The sequence below is a fragment of the Echiichthys vipera genome, assembly GCF_963691815.1.
Source record: "Echiichthys vipera genome assembly, chromosome: X".
Classification (NCBI taxonomy): Eukaryota; Metazoa; Chordata; class Actinopteri; order Perciformes; family Trachinidae; genus Echiichthys; species Echiichthys vipera.
The window spans coordinates 23,527,559-23,547,321 of NC_139825.1; the positions used below are offsets into that span (position 1 = coordinate 23,527,559).

The 19,763-nt window shown below is 39.4% G+C and overlaps 1 protein-coding gene across 1 annotated transcript in view; it reads left to right on the forward strand.

Annotated features, from left to right (window-relative positions):
• cacna2d2a (calcium channel, voltage-dependent, alpha 2/delta subunit 2a) overlaps positions 1 to 19,763 on the forward strand; it is a gene marked incomplete at its 5' end in the record, with an annotated part of 160,729 nt that overhangs the window by 34,392 nt on the left and 106,574 nt on the right. Inside the window, one exon of the mRNA XM_083939740.1 lies at positions 12,095 to 12,211. Coding sequence (XP_083795866.1) covers positions 12,095 to 12,211 — 117 coding nt within the window. The remainder of the gene's footprint in view (positions 1 to 12,094; positions 12,212 to 19,763) is intronic.

Consider the following 19,763-nt stretch of genomic DNA (forward strand, 5'->3'; position numbering starts at 1 on the left):
CAACCCCCCCCCCCCCCCCCCCAACCCCCAACCTTGTCATCTTTGTGTTTCTTTCTCTCTGTAATCTCAAAATCTCCCTAAGGGGGACTATGCAAATATTTAGCCCTGCTTTTGTTCCGTATGATGAGTACCCGAATGCACCTAGCTCTTAGTTACTTGGCACTGATGGCCTGTGTTGTCTTTGCATCATGTCTGTGACTTTCACATTCGTACTTTTACTGACTTTCCATTAGAACTTGTTTATTTTACGCATCTTTTATCGGTGACAGTAGAAACGTGTCAAGCTTCTCTTTCTGTCCCTGCACATAGTGTGTAGATATTGTATTAAAAAATGTGGCCATGTGCATGTCCCACACAAAAAGCATCCTCACCAGTTAATGATTCATTTGATTAATTTAGAGGACAAGACATGTTATTTCATTAGCTTAAATACTTCACAAAAGGCTTTTCAGATGAAGGCTAACCACTCACACCATCTATTGTAACTTCGGCTGTGGTTGTTGGAGCGTAAACTGACCTGCTAATGTTTTTGCAAAACTCAGATAACATCAAAGGCCAAAGGAGGATCAAAGGAGTTGTGCTTCTACACAGTGAGCACAGCTTTTTTTTTTTTCTTTTTTTTTTAAATTACCTGTAATCCACAAATGAATGTTATCTTTGTGCTCATTAGCCTTGAAAGTAATTCTACATTTCCACTGTAGGTAGTAGGTTATTTAGCAGAACATGCTAATCACTGAAGCTTATTTCAGAGCACATGAATACACTGTTTAATCCATTCCCACACGTTGCCACCACCCACTAGGGATGGGAATTGATAAGATTTAATTGATATCAATGCCATTATTGAATTGGCTTATCGGCCCAATTTTTTATCAATGCACTCATTGATTCCTTATCAATTTTCTGTTTGAAAAAGATCAAAGTAACTGTATTATCATCCCATGAGTCCACATAAAATAAAGCTATGCTTTGGTACGTTTCTTCCTCTCTGCAAGGACTTCTCCTAGCTACAAGTTTCCAGCAACTTAGACACATGAGTTTGAATTATACTGTACATCTGTCAGAAATGAATGCCGGCATTGAGAAAAGGAATTAATAAGCACAGAGGCATGTGATTCTGGTGGACTAGACAATTTGCAACCGTTTTTTAACTGAAATTAGTTCTCAATTCCCATCCCGCCTAACTTTTCTGAGCCACACACTTCGACATGTGTAGAAATCCAAAGCTTGACAGACTTGCCTAGGTAGCTAAGCTATGGTTGGACAGTTACCTGGTCAACGTGCTGTTGCTTTAACTGCATGGATACAATTCAAAGGAAATCTTGTAAAGACAAAATGCAAATCAGGCTTCAGTTAAAAAATATTGTCTTTGGCTGTTGTTTTACTTGGTGAAATATATTTTACTGTTGGCTTTATGTAGTGCCAAGCCCTGGTAGGCAGTCAGAGGGAGTACATGACATCAAAGCAGGTGATAGATTAGCATTATACATGTTGTCCATTGCTAAAACAGTCATGTGTCTTTTTTCCCCTCTGTCTAACTGGGAAAGAAAACCTTGCTGAGACACTAGCTTCACTATAGAAGTCAGTGTTTTGGCTTTTTCTGCGTCTGACTGGACTCCTCTGGAGGCTTCCAGTCCTATTGCACAATGAGAGACTTCTTGTGTGTTGTGTCTTATCGAGCTTCTCTGAGGGGCTGCTGCTCCCTCTGTGTCCTTTCTTATTGAACTCTTCCTGGGGCCCGTTAAAGCTGGGTCTGCTCGGCGGAGCCCACTAATATTCCTTAATGATGTGGCATCTGTCTCTGTCAACCTCCATGTTGCAGCAGCCAGACACGGCCTATTGTGGTTGACTTCACAGAGAGATAAACAGTCCTCTCTCTTAGACATAGACGAAGGGACAATAGCATCAACACTACCAAAGAACATCAGTACTACCAGAAAACATTGCGAAAAAAGTTGACAAAAAAGTCTTTATAAGCAGTGGCAGTAGCAGACAGAAATCTTTTTCATTTGTTATCATTTTGACCGTTTTGACTTTTCTCTGCTGCATTTATAACAAGAGGAACATGTTGAAAAATTCAAGGTTTGTGTGATAACACCAGTTGGTTTTGAAATATTATGCAGCATCACCATGTTATTTTTTATTTTTTACAATGCTACTGAGGAAGACAAGTGCAGGGATTGACTTGCAAAACCCTGGTCTTGTGTGATGAGTGTTGGGAGGCAGCTGAATCTGCGTAGCACTTTTAAAACAGTCATTTGCTGGAGTCTCGCCACCCTCTGTCTCCCCATCTGTGTGTTTACAGTGACATTCAGAGCTTGGCACACGGGAACCAGTCATCATGGCTAATGATGAGAATGTGAATGTGTGACATGTATGAGCTCTACAGAGAGCGTAAAAGTGAATGTGCACATGACGCGTTTGCATGTCTCCCTGTGTGTTTGATTTTCAGTGTGTACTTCACTGTCCTGGCTGCCAGATAAAACATATTGGTCGCAATTGGCAGAGTTACTTCTGTCGTGTCCTGTGTGAGCGCTAGCAGCAGAAGGTTCGATTGGCCGTCGGTGCCACTCTGCAGAGCCACTGCTCCTCTTCTCCTGTGAGAATGACAGGCCTACACAGAAAGCTGTCCAGGCGTCACAGCCTCGAGCCAACTGCATAACTGATTAACACTGCTAATTTGCTCCGCAGCCTTTCCAATCCATGAATTATCATTCCCCTTTACAGAAAGGATGGGCACCACAAACCACACATCCATTTTATTCCTTTTTCTGGTTTGAGTATGTTTTGTTTTGATATTGTAAAATTCTGCTTAGGGCTGACATGTCTGAATAATGTTAATAGGACTAAACCATGCCCATAATCTTTTAGTGGAAAAAACATCAATCATCAGAATGCTTTCAAGTAAATAAATTAATACATTGGTGGGTATTTGTTCCCTTTATACAAGCTTGCTCGCTCTATTGTGTGGACGTTCATTGCAAAGGCAGTACTATGCACAGTGGTGGAGAGCAACCACGTACATTTAGTTAAAGGAGCTGTACTTGATGTTCAGAACATTAATGTAGTAGCAAACATGCAAACATCAAAATGGCGTCCTGGCCAGAGAATAAAGTCACTCTCTCCTGTGTGTGCTGTAATCCGAGCTATTCCGTTCTTTGTTTTGATAGAAAAAAACATTTGTTATTTCACGTGTTGGGCTGAGAGCCGTGTGGAGGCAATCCCAACCCACGTTTTTTCTTCAGTATTTTGAGTAGAGCACCTTTAAGTATTGCATACACAGTAAGATTTTGAGGTGCTGAACATATCTCATATAGTAGGTATAGGTTTAGTAGGTATAGCAGGTGCGTAATTAGATTTATATTTTTATTAATGATGTTTATATATTTTATCTTTTTTTCTGTCACTGTTGCTGTTTATTTTTATACAACTTCCTACAAGGGGTTCGTCTCAGCTCTAACACTGCATATGATTATGAGTAAAGTTTCCTGCCACAGTGCTTGGTTTTTCTAGCTGCCCCATTACCTGTGAGTGAGTCAAGCTCTAAAGCCCTCAAATATAATTTCAGGCGGGCTGATGTGCTTATGGCCCTTCAGCGATGATGGTCACTCATCTCCAACCTCAAGCTAAAGGGGATTTAAAGCTCCTCAGGCCTATCGTGGCCTGCATTACCATGTGCTGTCGGCCTGCACCCGATGCTCCTGCAACCTAATGCTCATTGGCCGGCTGCTACTTTCTGGGTTGGAGCTCTGTCTGGTTGACAGCACAGCTCAATCTTCTCTGAGAATGGATAGGGACCTCATCTGCCCGTTACAGGAGATTGTAATAGCCAACCTGTCAAAGAGATGAGGACCCTACAGTACAATCTATCTTTATTTGCCTCTCTTTGTATTTTTATTAGTCCATGTAGAGTGATAAAAATAATAAAACAGACTTTCCTTAGGCAAACATCCATAGCGTTTCACATAAAAATGCAGAGAAACTGATACCAGTGCTGTTTATGTGGCAGTACACAATATACAATAGACATACGTAGGTCACTGGAGAGAAGGAAAAACTATGTAGGTGGATACGGTACACTGCTGTCATGCCCATTTACACTTAGGGAACACATGCTAGCTCAGGTATATGATACTGATCTGTCATCTGTTCAACTGTAGATTTAGTGGTGAGCACTGTGGGAAAAATTATTTAAGGGATAATGCCTGATGATGTGTCCATTATCAGGGATTATACTATGCTGGGTGTCAATTAAAATGTTATATATCATATATATATACATATATATATGTGGCCCGGTCAAGAATGATGACCGGACACTAATAATTGTTTTTATTCCCCCGAGTTTAATAAAGAATAGCAATAACACTATATTTTTCTTATGAGGATACAGGACAGGTATAGTTTTAACAAAACAGAATGGAAACTTTCCCTATTTATTTATCTGAACACAATCATCAGCTCTAACAGTTCTGAGCACTGGTATATGTAGGATACCCACAGCTGTCGTAACCAAGCTCAAACTCATACTGATCAGCTTCCTTGAACTGAACTTCATTAGCTATCTCTAGACAACATTAGTGGAACCTCTTTAAATAGAGAAACTAAAATCATTTAAGTACATTTGTAAGGCCACACAACTCATAGTCACTTCAAAATAAAATACTTAAATTCCATGAGAAATATAAAAAGACATTCTTAATGAAATATTCTCTTACAAACATTCTTACAAAACATACAAATGGACATGGGCTAATGGCTTAGTTGAATAGTCAGCATGCATTGAAATTAGATAATTCTGTTTATCCATGTGCTTTAGCATTACTCACGCTAACCCCCGCTGTTCCGTGTTGCCCTCAGCGTGGCAGGGATATGCAGACAAACTCATTTACAGATCTAAAGAAATCGTCAGGAATACAAAACCATCAAGAGTCGACCTTAAGCCTTCTAACTTAATCGCATCTGCTCGTCTAACCATTTTCATATTTAACTGAAATTTGTAGGGATATTTATTGTGTACATGAACAAAAATACACACCACACAGTCAATTACCTCCTTTTACAGCCACTTCCTTGTTCCCGGTGTCTCGGCAAAACTATGTACGCGCGATTTGCCCAGTGCGCTACTATTAGCATTACACTGCCCCTTGAGAGAAAAAGACTGCTACTGCAGTACTAATACCACAAGCAAACTACATAACACTTTAGATCATCTCACATTGTACTCACAGTTTAACACACTACTTCAGGCTGCCAGTTTCTTCACAAAGACAATGCCATAGCTGAATAGCTAGCTCTGCTTGTTGTTAAACATACTGTTGAATTATATTTACAGTTTGTCAACTGTATGCAATGTTATTGACTTTAAATCTGGCTAGCATAACATTAGCGCCAACTTTATGGTAGTTGGGGTTCTATGAGCTGAGGGGAATGGAAAAAAGTCTTGTTGGCAAGTAGTATCAAAGGTCCACCTCGTTTACTGGAGCAGTGAACTTTTCCTTTTGTGATGGGAATGATTGTTCCAGCTATTAATCAAACTCTCAGGTGTACCCTCAGGGAAACAGAAATATTGTTAATCTGATTGCAAAACCGCATGAAAATATATATTAATGTTCTTCAAAACATGTTCTTTGGCAATTGACCCATTATATGTGTAGGATAATGCCAGATGTGGTGTCCTATATCAGGTATTAATGGATGACAGGGAGGCCAGAACCCGACTTAAAGTCCATTAATTCCTGATTATTCATTTAATTTTTTTAAATTGTAAACTAGTTACACTCCATTTCCATCTTCAGTCTGACATTGCCTGCATTCTAACTGATTTCCATGGGGGTAGGAATTCAGTTTTACCTAACCATTCACAGGGGACTTCCAGTCTGAGCAAGCTAGCTTCTGGTTAGTGCTATGCTAACTTGAATAAGGGAAAAATAATTATATCGTGCAGCTCTTCTACACAAATGTTATTAGACTGGATCAATCAGATTCTGATATTGAAATGAGTCATTTTGCTGAGGTGCCAATAGCTCAAAACAATTTATCCAAAGTTTTACAGCCACAACACAGCTTGACAACGGTGTTAGTCCTGACCATGGCGCTGATTAGCTAACTGCCAATCTCCCCGCAGCGCTCATTGGCTCATTGTCTCATTGTGTTTTTAACACAGAAACTACAGTTTCATGTCACAATGCCAGACGAATCAGTGAACCGTGGAGTGGGTGGATTGTAAGGTCTGGACCCAGGCAACAATTATACAGCACATTAGAATCATTTTAAATATAGAGGGAGAATAAAGGACAAGTAATGGAAGTTGCATTAAAATGTTTTTTTTTCCCTGAAGAATTCTTTCGCAGCTTATTATTTCCCCTGAAAAGGATTCACAAAAACAGCAGTGGACCTTACTGCATATTATAATGAATAAACAATATTTTGGAATTCCCACATGAAGCAATCTGAGTCTTATTGATCTCTGTATTTTGTATTTTGTTTTGTAGTTCAGAGTAGAGGAGGCTTTGCCTCTAATGTCCTGGAGACAGCCATGAATCTTCGGGAGAGAGGCAGACCCAGAGAGCACTACCACACATTAACGGAATGAATATTGATTTAAAAACAAATTTGACATGGTTTTTAAATCGATGTGAAAAATGCATTGCTTAAAAGAGTCTTGGGTTTGTAGTCTGTCAATGGAGTGGAGAAAACTTTGCTCTTGTTTTATGGTTTAATAAGATTGCATTAATGGCTTCTTTCACCTTGAGAAAACCCCCTTTGAAATGTTGTGTGTCACTGTGTGTGTATGTGCAAATTATAGTGTGTGTATATATATATATACATAAAGATGGTCGGCATTACAGCTCTCCAAAAGTAAAGCCAACACATTGATTTCTCCCTGGTGGCTGGCTGCAGTGTAGGCTGTAAATCCAGCCCCCTCATTTTTGGCGGACAGGACATGGGCCAAACTCACAAAGGTGGTTTCTGTCATTTTAGTTTTCTCTTATCATGTGTTTGTGTGTATCACCTATTCATATTTTGAGACAAACCTCATGATTGACAGCTGTGATTGACTCGTGATTGGTCCCTACTGTGCAATTACAACATGACGGTACCCGTATCCAGGATATTTTGGCTTCTGTACAGTGGGAGGAAGTGGGGAATGACACACACCATCTTTATATGCAGTCTATGGTGTAAATGTGTGGGTATGTTCATGTGTGTAAATACTCACGTGATTATTGGTCTCAGATCTGCGCCTCATTTAGATCCGAGGGGTGATGACTAATTCCTTTATGTGCGTGCGTGCATGGACTTTTGAATCGCAGACTTTTTCGGGAATAGTACTTAAAACCTGAAAGAAACAAAATTACACTAATGGAACCACCTGTATCACTCATCAAAACACATTTATTATTTATGATGGATAATGCATATTTCACTTTGCCGCCGCCACCTCACATTTCACTTTGAGAAGTAGTTTAAAGTGTTGTTTGAAACTAAGCAGTATCCCTTATCCCTCAGAGGGCGGCCAAAATAAGACACCAGGCAATCTCTTCAGAGTGCTCGGTTGGCATGGTCTGAGCTTCTGGGGCCAGGTCTGCCTGCTCAGTGGGCCAGTGGAGGGAAACTGCCCCTGGCTGTCTGCCCAGCCTTCAGCTTGACAGAGACAAATCGTATAGATGCCAGTGTTTTCTTTTCCTAATTGCTGCACATCAACACATCAATCCCAAAGAAGTAATATTACATTCCAGAGCAAGAGATAGTTACTGTGGCAAATATGAGAATGTTTGATTTATAAACTATCATGAGATACTCAGATGATGTGCTGCTTTCAATCACGTTTGATCTAATTGACGTGGGTGTAGCAGTGTGTGGAGATTAAATCTCAAACACCCTGGATTGTCACTGAAAGGCCACAATAATAGTCTAGTTTAATTGATTCATAACCTTAACCACATGATAAATAAAAATAATGACAATCATCAGCCTACAAATAGCAGGGGTCTTGCAGGAGACTGACAGGCTGCAGTGCTGAGAATATTAACCTCTGCACCACATTCCTACTTTCAGGTGTTTTGTTTTTCACCTCAATTATTTTCTCTATTCAGTGCATAATAATTATTTGCACTTTGTTGTCAAAATGTGTCCTCAATTACTGAAAATCCCAAATGCATAGAAAGTGTCTCCCTAGTTGTTTAACGACACATAAGTGAGCGTTGTTTCAAAGATAGATTTAGTCTTTTGTTGTAATTATGCTCACACTAGTCTAGTGTTCATTGTATCAGCTATTTTTAAATTTAGTCTTAATGCTGTGTCAAATATCCTTTTTAGTTTTAATCATATTTAGTCAACCTCCTACTTCTATCCTATTAATAATTAGTCAAGATGTAGTCAACTAAAAATTCCCTGCATTTTAATCTTATCTTAGTTATTTAGTATTTTTTAGGCATCAAGTTATATTATCATAAGTCAAAAATGAAATACAGTGAAACACAATACAAGACTTATACATGCACACAAACACAGTCACACAAACAAGACTCTCCTAACCCCAGCTAATCCCCCAGACGGCCAAAACTCAACGCCGTAGTCAATTCAGTGATATCCATGCTAAAGAAAAAGAAAGGTTACAGATATACAGGTTTATGAGATAAATATATTAAACACAAGAATGATATAAATGAGAAAATGAATGAAAAATTTGAATAGAGATACATAAATAGATTAATAAATAAATTAAATAAAAAAACAAAAAGAAAAACAAATTAGAAGCAAGAGCAAAGGGTTTGCAAATTAATTATTAGTAATGCTTTGAAACCATGTAGAGAAGTAGTAGACCTAAGCTGGCATGGGAGATTGTTCCAATCTGATGGAGCTTTGAATTGAAATGCACAACGACCAGCTTCTCTAAATTTTCTAGGAGTGTGGAAAAAAAGATGATCAGTATGTCTTAAGTTATAGTGTGCACTATAAGGAATTAGAAGTTGTTTTAAGTATTAAGGCACATTAAAATGAATACATTTAAAAATAAGCCGTAACCAATGAAATAGTCTTCTGGCTTTTGAAATTAACCAATTCAAAGATTCGTAAAACATTGCAATGATGAGTCCTGTATGAACATCTAAGAACAGATCTACAGAGGCTGTTATAAAGCACAGTAAGAGGATAGATAATATCTCTATTGTCAAGAATGGGGAATATTCATTGTGAAATAATTTTCAGGACCTATAGTGTAAAACAATCAATGGAACGATACAGTAGTTTCAAACAGCATTACATTTTCTTTGTGATTGAGTCAGTCTGGGGTTTAAAGGATAACTGAGAGTCAAACGAGAGGCCCAAGTATTTGAATTCAGTTACATTTTCTAGTGGTGCTCCATCAAGAAACGTTAAGGACCATTCATTAGATTGTAGACCAGATCTAGTACTGAAAAACGCAGTGCAATGAGATTTTTTCTTATTTAGGAGAAGCTTGTTTGATGAAAACCATATTTGAACTAAGTTAAAATTAGATTGTAAAGAGTGCTGAATTTGTGAAATTTCGGGCTTAGAAGAGTAGATTACAGTATCATCGGCATAAAGATGAATTTGACAGTCGGAACAGATTTGTGGAAGATCATTAACAAAAATAGAAAATAAGAGGGGAGGTGCGGTACACCTTCTATTGTGAAGAAAATAATTAAAAAATAAAACTGATTCTGTTGACAGATTAATTGCATATAGCTTGTCTAGGAGAAGATATTGATCAAACATATTGAAAGCTTTTGATGGATCAATAAATGTAGCACCAGCAGTCATATTATTATCAAAGGAGGATAGTATGTCATTGGTGAATTTTGTGAGTGTGGTCGTCGAAAAGTTGGTTCGAAAGCCAGATTGGTGTGGAGATGGAATATTGTAATCATTGAGATAATTGGCCATTTAATGAAAATACTTTTTTCAAATATTTTTGCTTTACTATTGATGATTGAAATGGGTCTACAGTTTTAATATCTTGGGGGTCACCACCTTATGTAAAGGGGTTACCCTGGCGCATTTCCAAGATTAGGGAGTTTCACAGTTAGTCAGAGATAAATTAAATAAACCGGACAGAGGAAAGGATAAAACCTGAGAAGCCAATTTAAGGAATTTAATCTCCAGCCCATCTGGACCACAACTGCTCCCAGAGCTTAAGCCGTTGATGATCCATTGAACCTCAGTTGGGGTGATAGTTATTATATGTATGTACATATATATTATATTATACCGTATATCAGTCAATCTAGTCTAGCTGTGTGACGTCTGTCTGTTTGAGAGAGTTCGAGTGAGTGACAGAGACAGGAAGAGAACATAAAAGGTAAAATTAAACATTCCACTTCGTGTTACTAGGCTGTGATATGTTGGAATCACAACATATCACAGCCTAGTATCGTGTGAGCGTTTGCTTAGGTATTAACTGCGTAGGTCTGTCTATCTATGGTTTGGAGTCTTGTTGAAACATGAGCTTCAAAGTTTCAGAATTGTGTACGCAGTTCCATTTTTATGTGTGTATATAATGGAGAAAAACTGTAATACAGCATTTTGTTACCCCCATAATGTCACTTCAGACACCCAGTTTGTAATAATTCAAACATAATTATTGCGATACTTTCACCAGTTAGCCATAGGCTCAGTTTCCATTGTGTTACCTCCTTCAGTGATAGATAGTGACTATACAGAGATTTATTTAATTGTAAATCATTGCACTTTCAGCTTTAAACATGAAAATACATTCTATAATATAGATAAACAAAAATGTGATGTTGACGTCTTCAGTGTGTGTTATTTTGAGGAACCCCCAAACCCCAAAATTTCACATACTGATCAGCCACTCCTTAAACAGATATAAGGTCTGAGGCTTTCTGCTGTGACTTTGCACTCCCTTTTTTCTACTTAGACGCAAACTAAAGCTTAACATGAACCTTTTTCTTGATTTCACTTATTTTCAACTGTAGTTATTCTCTGTGAAGTGCATTGCATTATATCACTATGTATGAAGAGTTTAATGTGTGTGTAATTACTGTAACTCAAGTTGTTACTTGAATGATGAAGTGAGTTTATAAAACCTCAAACTAAGTGCAATTAATTAGAGACACAACCATGAGTAAATGCAGCATTTAAGCCTCACATTTAAGATTTTAAGAAGACCCTAATTGCTTTAAAATATTCAACAACAACAGGCTTTGCCTGGGTTTTCTTCAGAGGAGCCCTACAAAATGGTTTTATGGTGTGAAAGTGGGCCTTGCGGTGTCTGAGGGCAGCAGGATAAGTGGTAATCCCTCGGGGGGTGCTCTGTTGTAGACTACAGATCCTATAGAGCCCAGGCCGCTGAGTCAGCCTTCACTATTCTTCGAGGGGGAGCAGACTAATCTCCAAAGTACCTTCCTCTGTCAGCAGTCCAAGCATCTGTCGTTATGCCTCTGGACACCCCTACTTTCCACATATCCAAGACTCTTTTGGAAACCTGAACCTACTGTATTCTCTAATTTTTTTGCTTTGCATTAAATTCTGTGTCTGTTAAACGGGTTTTACCTGATTTGATTTTGGTGATGCCCCAGTAAGAGAGCTTGATATGTTGCTGTTTCTAAGTGAAATTGTTGTAATTCTTACATTCACTTTACCTACTGAACTATGATCCTGCATAGGTTGAAAATATTCTTTGGCCTGTTGGGTTTAAGATAACCTTCAGTAAAGCATTGTATTGCATCACAAATGGGTTGTTACCAAGCTGTACATAAGGCTGCTTGTGTTAGTTCCAAAGGAGTTAACATTGTGGAGATACAAGGTGTTCATCTAGCAGTGAGGATCTGCTGGAGTTTGCGTTTATTTAATTTGATCCTTACTGCCAGACTGCAGCCGACTAGCTAAGTGCTTTGCCATTAGGGCCCTGTGTTGTGTTTAATTTTGCTACAGTGCTCAGGCTTATGGGTAGAGTGTCAGGCTGTGTGCTGCCTGCTCTACAGTAAAGGTTTACCATCTTGTGTTCTATATTGAGAATGAACAAAGAAGCTCCTCTGTGATCTTCTTAATAAGACTAGTGACTCTGGTAATCTGACCTCTGATCCCCTGCGTTCTCCTTTTGCAGATTTATAGTGAAAAGAAGAGCCAGTTTGAAATCAAAAGGAACAACCCCAAGGACTTGGTGGAGAGAGTAGCACGGGACATCTCCAGGCTGCTGAACAGTAAGAGGAAAGCCCTAGAGGTAAGAGGATGATGCACCTGTGTACAAGCACACACTGTAAGATGTATAAAATACAACAAAACAACACGTCATTAAATTCAAACTCTGATTTAGTGCATGTTCAAATAATAATTTCCCGACCCTTCTGATTATTTTAGCAGAGACGGGGACGTTTTTTGGGTAAAACCTTAAAAAACTAAAAATAATGCCAAACAACTGGAAGGAATATTCTTTATCAACAGTTTCATCAAAAATTAGTTGGAAAAATATCAGCATATCCGATGGCATCAAAAACCCAATATTATGCATTCGGCAAAAAAATTCACTTTGACTCAAGGTTGAACTGATTATATTTGGAGGTCAAAGGTCAAGGTCACTTTGACCTCACATAACACACTCATTTTTGTCCATAACTCAAGAATTCCTACACTAATTATGACAACATTTCATACAAATGCCTAATAAGATAAAATGTGATGCCATTTTATATCCAAGAGGTCAACCTCACTATGGCATCATAATATTCTGCAAAAACGCGTTTCTGTCCATTATTCATAACACAGGACCAGATGGAGACACAATTTGATGGATACTGAACTGATGACACTAATCTTGAAACTGTGGTGACAGTATAGATATATTTGGTGCCAGGTTTGTGAAACAAAAAAATCAATAAAATAAAATACGCTTAATACTTAATATTAAATTCCCCCAATGCCTTTACATACATTATGTAAGTCTCGACTGGATGTAAACTGCAACTTGACTGGTTGGTGGACTCCAACAACCACAAGGTGGCTCAAACTGACATGATAACAACTGCCTCTACAATTCTGAAATTTACTTTCTAGGGTGATATTGTCCAAAATATAAACGCACCAAGCATCAACATGTATTATTGTTACATTGTCTATAAAGAAAATGGCCAGGACAAGATCCAATAAATGTCTGTAACTCACTTAAGGAAATAGGTTTTTGCACCAAGCTTTACATGGCGCCCCAAAACACCTACATTTCAAATTGAAAAAAACAAAGCTGCCCCAGACAAATTCTTCTCACTGCACATTTTTTTAAACGTCAAATATGGCCTGCTCACACAAAGGTAATGCATGATAATGACTCAACACTGCTCCCGAAATAGAGGATGGGTTCCCCTGAGTTATATTATGTACTGCTTAACGCTATAAACAAAACGTGTCTTTGTCCATGTAGCCATCAGAGAGTTAATATTTGTGGCGTATATTGTGTGTGACGCATGAGAAGAAAGGTTATTTCAGAGGTTATCATTTCAATGTCCTGCATTTTGGGGTATAATTAATGCCACCGTTCTGCTCAGACAGCCCTTTGATTAGTTAGAAATTTGTGTCGCTCTCACAGCGAGGAACCTCTAATCCCATAGAGAAGAAGAGAGGAGGCAGGAAAGATGAGTGACAAGGAGGGAAATGAGAAAAGTATACACAATTGATTTTTAATTTTTAGTAGTCTCTCATAGTTTTGTTCAAATTATTTGCCCACTCAAAATTACAAGACATGTTGAAAGCATACAATTCCCAAATTACCTGATTAGAATTTGTATTTATTACTATTCAAAGCTGATTTTTTTCCAATTTTAATGACCTTGGAGCAAGAACTCCGTCTACATACAGATTTCAGTCAAAAGTGAATTTTTCCGTTGCTTCAAATTATGTGCCATTCTGCGTGTTACTAAGCGACTTGGCTTTCCTTCCCTCTGTTTCTGTCCAGACATGGTCACCCAAGGTGAAAGCGTTGACAATTTTTAGCAGTCGGGCAGAAGTGTATATCTTTTAAGGGCATGAGGTCTTGTGGGATTAGACACATTCATGTCAAGGAGCTGAAGTCTCTCAAAGGGACGGTTAATTCTTCAGCTCGGATCGTGAAAGGGAAGAAGGCGTTACTGTGCGTCTCCCTTGGTCATGAGGAGGATTTGATTTGGAATGGCACTGACCCTCCACCCCCGTTTTTTGGAAGAGAGGAAGGCAGTACCTTACCCCAACCTGAACCTCCTCTATCCCCCTACACAACCACACACACACACACACACACACACACACACACACACACACACACACACACACACACACACACACACACACACACACACACACACACACACACACACACACACACACACACACACACACACACACACACACACACACACACACACCCCTAACCTCCACATGCCTCATTTTCACCTCACATCCTGTCTGGGAGATTCACTCAGGAGGGAGGAAATGAGGTGAAAAAAGAAGGGATGGAATGAGAACATCTCCCTTGGGCCTGGAAAAATCAAGAAAATTATATTCAGAAATTCATAGATTTAAAATGAGCAGCAAGCGCAAGAGAAGGAGAGAGGGAAGGGGTAGCTGGAAGCAGAGGAAGAGTTTCGGGGGGGGGGGGGGTGATCAAAAGAAGAAAGCAGAGAGGTGAGGAAAAGGGTGTCAGGTGATAAAATTGCAAAAGGGAAAGAGCGATGCAAAGAAATTGGTAGTCATTATAGAATACAAACCTTAACAAAAAGTATGCGAAAAGTAAATATGTTTCATTTAGGCAGGTTAGAATTTATTTTTTCCCCCGCTAAAACTAAATATTCAAGGCTTTAGACGAATAAATTCATGTGGACTTATTATTCATACAGGGAGAAAAGTGAAAGCCATGTCTTAATGCAGACTGTAGATAAGAAGGTCTCAAACTCTGCTCAGCACACTATTGACAGCGTTTTATATTCCAGCCAGTCTTTACCCCCTGTAATGGTTATTTAGTCCCAAATATTCCCTGCCACACATATAAAAAAGAGGAAATATGTGTGTATGTGTGCATGGGCGTGTGTGAGGGCATGCAAGACAAAATTATTCTTCTGCAACCTATTTAAATACCGCTTGGGGTGATTCGTTGTAATTCATGTTTATATTACTAATGAGAAAATACACATTGACTCTAAATACTCAGTTACTGATATAAAGTGGGGAGGGAAGCATCTCTTAGCACTCTGGATTTAGTTGCTTTAGCCTTAATTCCCAATTTAGCATCATATTTTAATAATTTAAAGGCTTATTTGGAAATCCTGTAGGTAAGTATTTATTTGTTTGCCTGGGCTCACACTATAGCTAGGGTGAGCAAGATACAGTTTGTGGCATGCAACAGTCCAAAGAGACAGATTCATTAAGACAAAGAGTCTTTCTGTATCCCACATTTCAGCTAAAATATCCACATTTGGCGTAACTACTACAGCAATGTATGCTTGCTTTCTCACAACCATTATTTAAATGGATATCTGTCTGTAACATAATTTAAAGTGGAATGCACTGAATGTCCCCATCACACCCACCAAAAATGGATGCTGCATAAGCTGACTTACTTTTTTAAAAAAAGCCTCCCCAACGTTTATTCTTTTCCTTCCCTTGTCTTAATCTCCTCTCCTCTATGTCCCTGTCTGCTCTCTCTCTCTCGCCTCTGGCTACAGCCGTCTTCTCAAACAATGATCTGATTCTCAGGTCGGTGCCAAAATTAAAATGTAACACAAACCCCGGTAGGCTGACAGTCTTGCATGTTGCCGCTGGACGCTATTTGTTTTTAAAGGCAAGTTGAAATATGATTCTGTTTTTTTTTTCTTATTTCAGTGGCCCTGTGAGTTTCAGCTGACACCTGAACTATCTTTGTTTATTTGAGGGTTGATGGGCTGACTTTGCAGCCAGTTAGGTTTGAATTTAGTAAGTTACATACAGCAACTCAAGTTTTTAGTGTTTCAATATTATTCTGTGCAAGTCGCATCATACGCACCTTTTGTTTGAGGCACACTCGAGTAGGAAGTCATGCCCTCGTGAAACTTGCAAACTCTTTATTTTTAAGGATTCATAATTTTCAAATAATATCCTAAGGATTTCCAAGTTTCCTTAAGAAACTTGTTGTACTTTAAATAGAAAATAGACGTGTTCTACACAATGAATTGAATTGAATTGAATTGAATTTGAATTGAATTGTCTTTATTGTCATTGTACCAGTACAACGAAATTTACAGTACAATCCCTTAAAGTGCAGAAATAATTTAACATTAAAAGCATAGAAAAGCTTACACACGCACACACACACGCACACACACACACACCATAGCAACTTAAGGAGACAAAACAAATAACAGTAGATTGCAGAGACCCTGAGCAAAGATAGGCACATATGAACACTGAACATCAGAGAGAGAAACAGCATAGTGCACATTTGGTGATTATAAGAAAAAGGTGGTGTTGAGTGCATTTACTTTGCATGTCAATACTGTAACGCAGATGGAGATTTATAGGTAAAGGTATTTGCGGTGTTAAGCGCTGTTTTGGCTTTTGGATAAAAACTGTTCTTAAGTCTATTAGTCCAAGCATTTAGAGACCTGAAACGTCTTTGGCAGATAATTCAAAGTGTTGGTGGCCTGGGTGGGACGAATCCCTTAGAATGTTTTTAGCCCGACTAAGACAGCGAGAGCTGTACAGTTCTTCCAGGGTGGGGAGTGAGCAACCAATGATCTTTTGGGCTGTGTTAACAACCCTTTGGAGGGCTTTCCGGTCAGCCACTGTGCAGCTGGCAAACCACACACACATGCAGTAAGTCAGGATGCTTTCAATGGAGCAACGATATAATGACACCAAAAGTTTCTGAGTCAGATTGTTATTCCTGAGAACTCTCAGGAAGTATAGTCTCTGTTGTGCTTTCTTGATGGTGGTTGTGTTGTTGATGTTCTAAGTTAAGTCCTCCAAATGTGAGTTTGCAAACTACTTCTTCCAATGAATTGCTAGTGGAATCTAGATAGTCTTTTAGTCAGTCCTCAGCAGGGCAGCTGAACATGCAAAAATTGAAGTGTGAAAGTGTGAAGTGAAATTTGTCTACAACTAAGAATACAATCAACCTAACGTTTACAATATTAAATCAATAATAAATGTATATTTACTAATTATACTATTACTATTATATAAAGCATTCTCAGCTTCCCCAACCCCCTTTAAACAATATCAAATTCAAATTCATATATTGTGTACTTGTGTGTCTCCCAACTGTTGCTGGATTATTTAAGATTATATAAGCTAAGAGGTAACAATATACAGCACTGGGAGCAGCACCTCTATAAGTGCACCTGTCTGCATGTGCTGCTTTGTACTTTCACTGTATCTTCCCTTATGTATGTGCTATCAGAGCAACAGGCTCACACCTGAGCGGTGATACAAGAGTGTCTGCCTGACAAGCCTTTTAACCCAGAGCAGCCAGAGAGAACACAGCCCTCTATGTCACCTGTCTTGTGTATAAAGCCAGGTGCGATAGACCTCCCAGAATGATCTGAGCCCTCATCCCTTCCTGTGTTCCTGTCTGTGATGTTCCATATTATCGCCACAGAGGCCTGAGATCAGTGGGGCCGCTCCGAAGCGTCCGAGGCTGCACAGCATCCTGTACACTGTCAGTCAAAGCCAGGCAGAGTCGAGCCGTCAGTCAGGACGCTGCTGGGATTTACCCGCCTCGGGGAGGGAAGGTGAGGCCAGGAGCTACAGACAGAGATCGTGTTACATTCCCATCAGCTACTGCACAGCAAAACTACAATTGTCAAGGCTCTTAAGTTATGATTTCACAGAGGGAGCTGGTGGAATAGAGAGGGGACTAAGGTTGGTCTAATCCAATTACACAGATCTCAATACTATTCCAATACCACTTAAAGGCTGAAGGATGGCGGCCCCTGGGCGGCTCGCTGCTTGATGAATACACACCCAGCATAGTATTAGGTTGCTTATTGAGATGGTTGCACCGTCAAACCATGGATATGAGGCAGGAAGGTGAAGAGGCTGGGCCTGGTTGAATATTCTTACAATATCATAGCCAAGAAAATGCACTGACAAGACACACAAGTGAGGGAAAAACCTTAGCAGCAGGCACAAGGATACATTAAAAGGGAAAGACACTGTTAGTACTGAGGCCTTTTAGTCAAACAAGCGTGCATGCTGAGATCTGTGGTTCACTCCACCGTTATGGAAATAAAAGTTTGACCCGTATAAATAGATATGATTCACTCTGAGGTTTGTGTACAGCACAGCGACGTGCAGAAAATATCTCTAGACGATAAGCGAAACTGATGTGTAGTTGAACCTAGTCCAACTGCTTCCCTAGTGTCTAGTTGAGATATGTCACAGCATCCAAAAATGTATCTTTTGTAATGCTGTCGCTCTTAAAACAATATCAATAATATAGCTAATTTAACTTAATATCGCCTTCTTTTCTCTTTCTCTCTCTCTCCCCGTCCATCCCTTCATCCGTCGGGCCTTTGCTTTATGAACAACAGTACAGACAAACTGTAAGCAGTTTGGTCCATTACCTTTGTGTTCAACCACTTTGACCTTGGAAAAAACTTATCGCATATAAATTAATAAAATGAATAGGAACTTGTAAGAAGATTTTCTTAAACTGTAGACAGAGCCATGAAAGCAATCTCTTGCTTTCTTCCGCTGCAAAGGGAGTTTGCATAGCTTTCACAGAGTTGCCTAACTGAGCTGTCTAACACTTAAAGCTGAATTTCCACTGCACAAGTTCCTTTTGATAGCAGGTACTTTTCTCAAATTAGGTTTCCACTAAGGATACTAACCTCTCAATTTAGGGTGTACCCTTAGCTGATCATCAGCAAAGCTGTGTGAAACTGGCGGGACATCTTCGTCGATGCGGCACTCACTGGATCCTTCCATCGCCAACCAAACCAAACAGAGGAACAGTAAACAAACCTAAATTGATGAATTGCAGTTTTGTACTAATGAATTTTCAAAATTACAAATTGGACATCACAAGGCAGAGGCCTGTTTGATGGGAGAAGAACATAAAATGAATTGAAGAAAATGGTGGACGGTGGGCCGATCCTCTTACAGGAATGACGGAAATGTTCTATGACTTTTGCAGTCATGCTGATAGTGATTGTGAGAGATTGCAGGAGAGCTCAGACCGGACACTGTGCAGGGACAGCAAAAGTGTGCTTGACAGAATTAATCAATCAGACTGCGTGGGCCTCTATCTCCTCCTGACCGTGGAAACCAAGACGACACAGCCGGGTCAGGGATGGGGAGGGACGGGCCGCTCCGAGTCATCTGTTATCACGTTGCATCTGTTAATAATTCACTGTGACAGACTGTTGCACGTGACACGCACAGCCAACATACATGCGGAACTTGACAGGAGTGTGAGCATGCATGTGTTGGCACAGGTGTTAACGTTTGGATCTACTCACTTGTGAACTTAGCGACTTGTTCACACGGAGTTCACCTGTTGTATACTGACATTTTTACAGTCCTTCGAAATTACATCTGAAATACCTACTTGTGTTTCCACTAGAGCTTACAGCTTACATTGAACAGTTACTTTTGATTCGTCATTACCTTGTTTTCAGGTCAGTCATTCTGACACTAGTATGTGCTTTTGTAGCCCAGCAACCACCACTTTACACCTCAAATAGTTTTGATCTATGAATAACCACCTTCAGACCAGCTTCATGAGTTGTCAAAAAACCTCCTGTCAACTCAGAATGATTGTCACAGAATTTCCA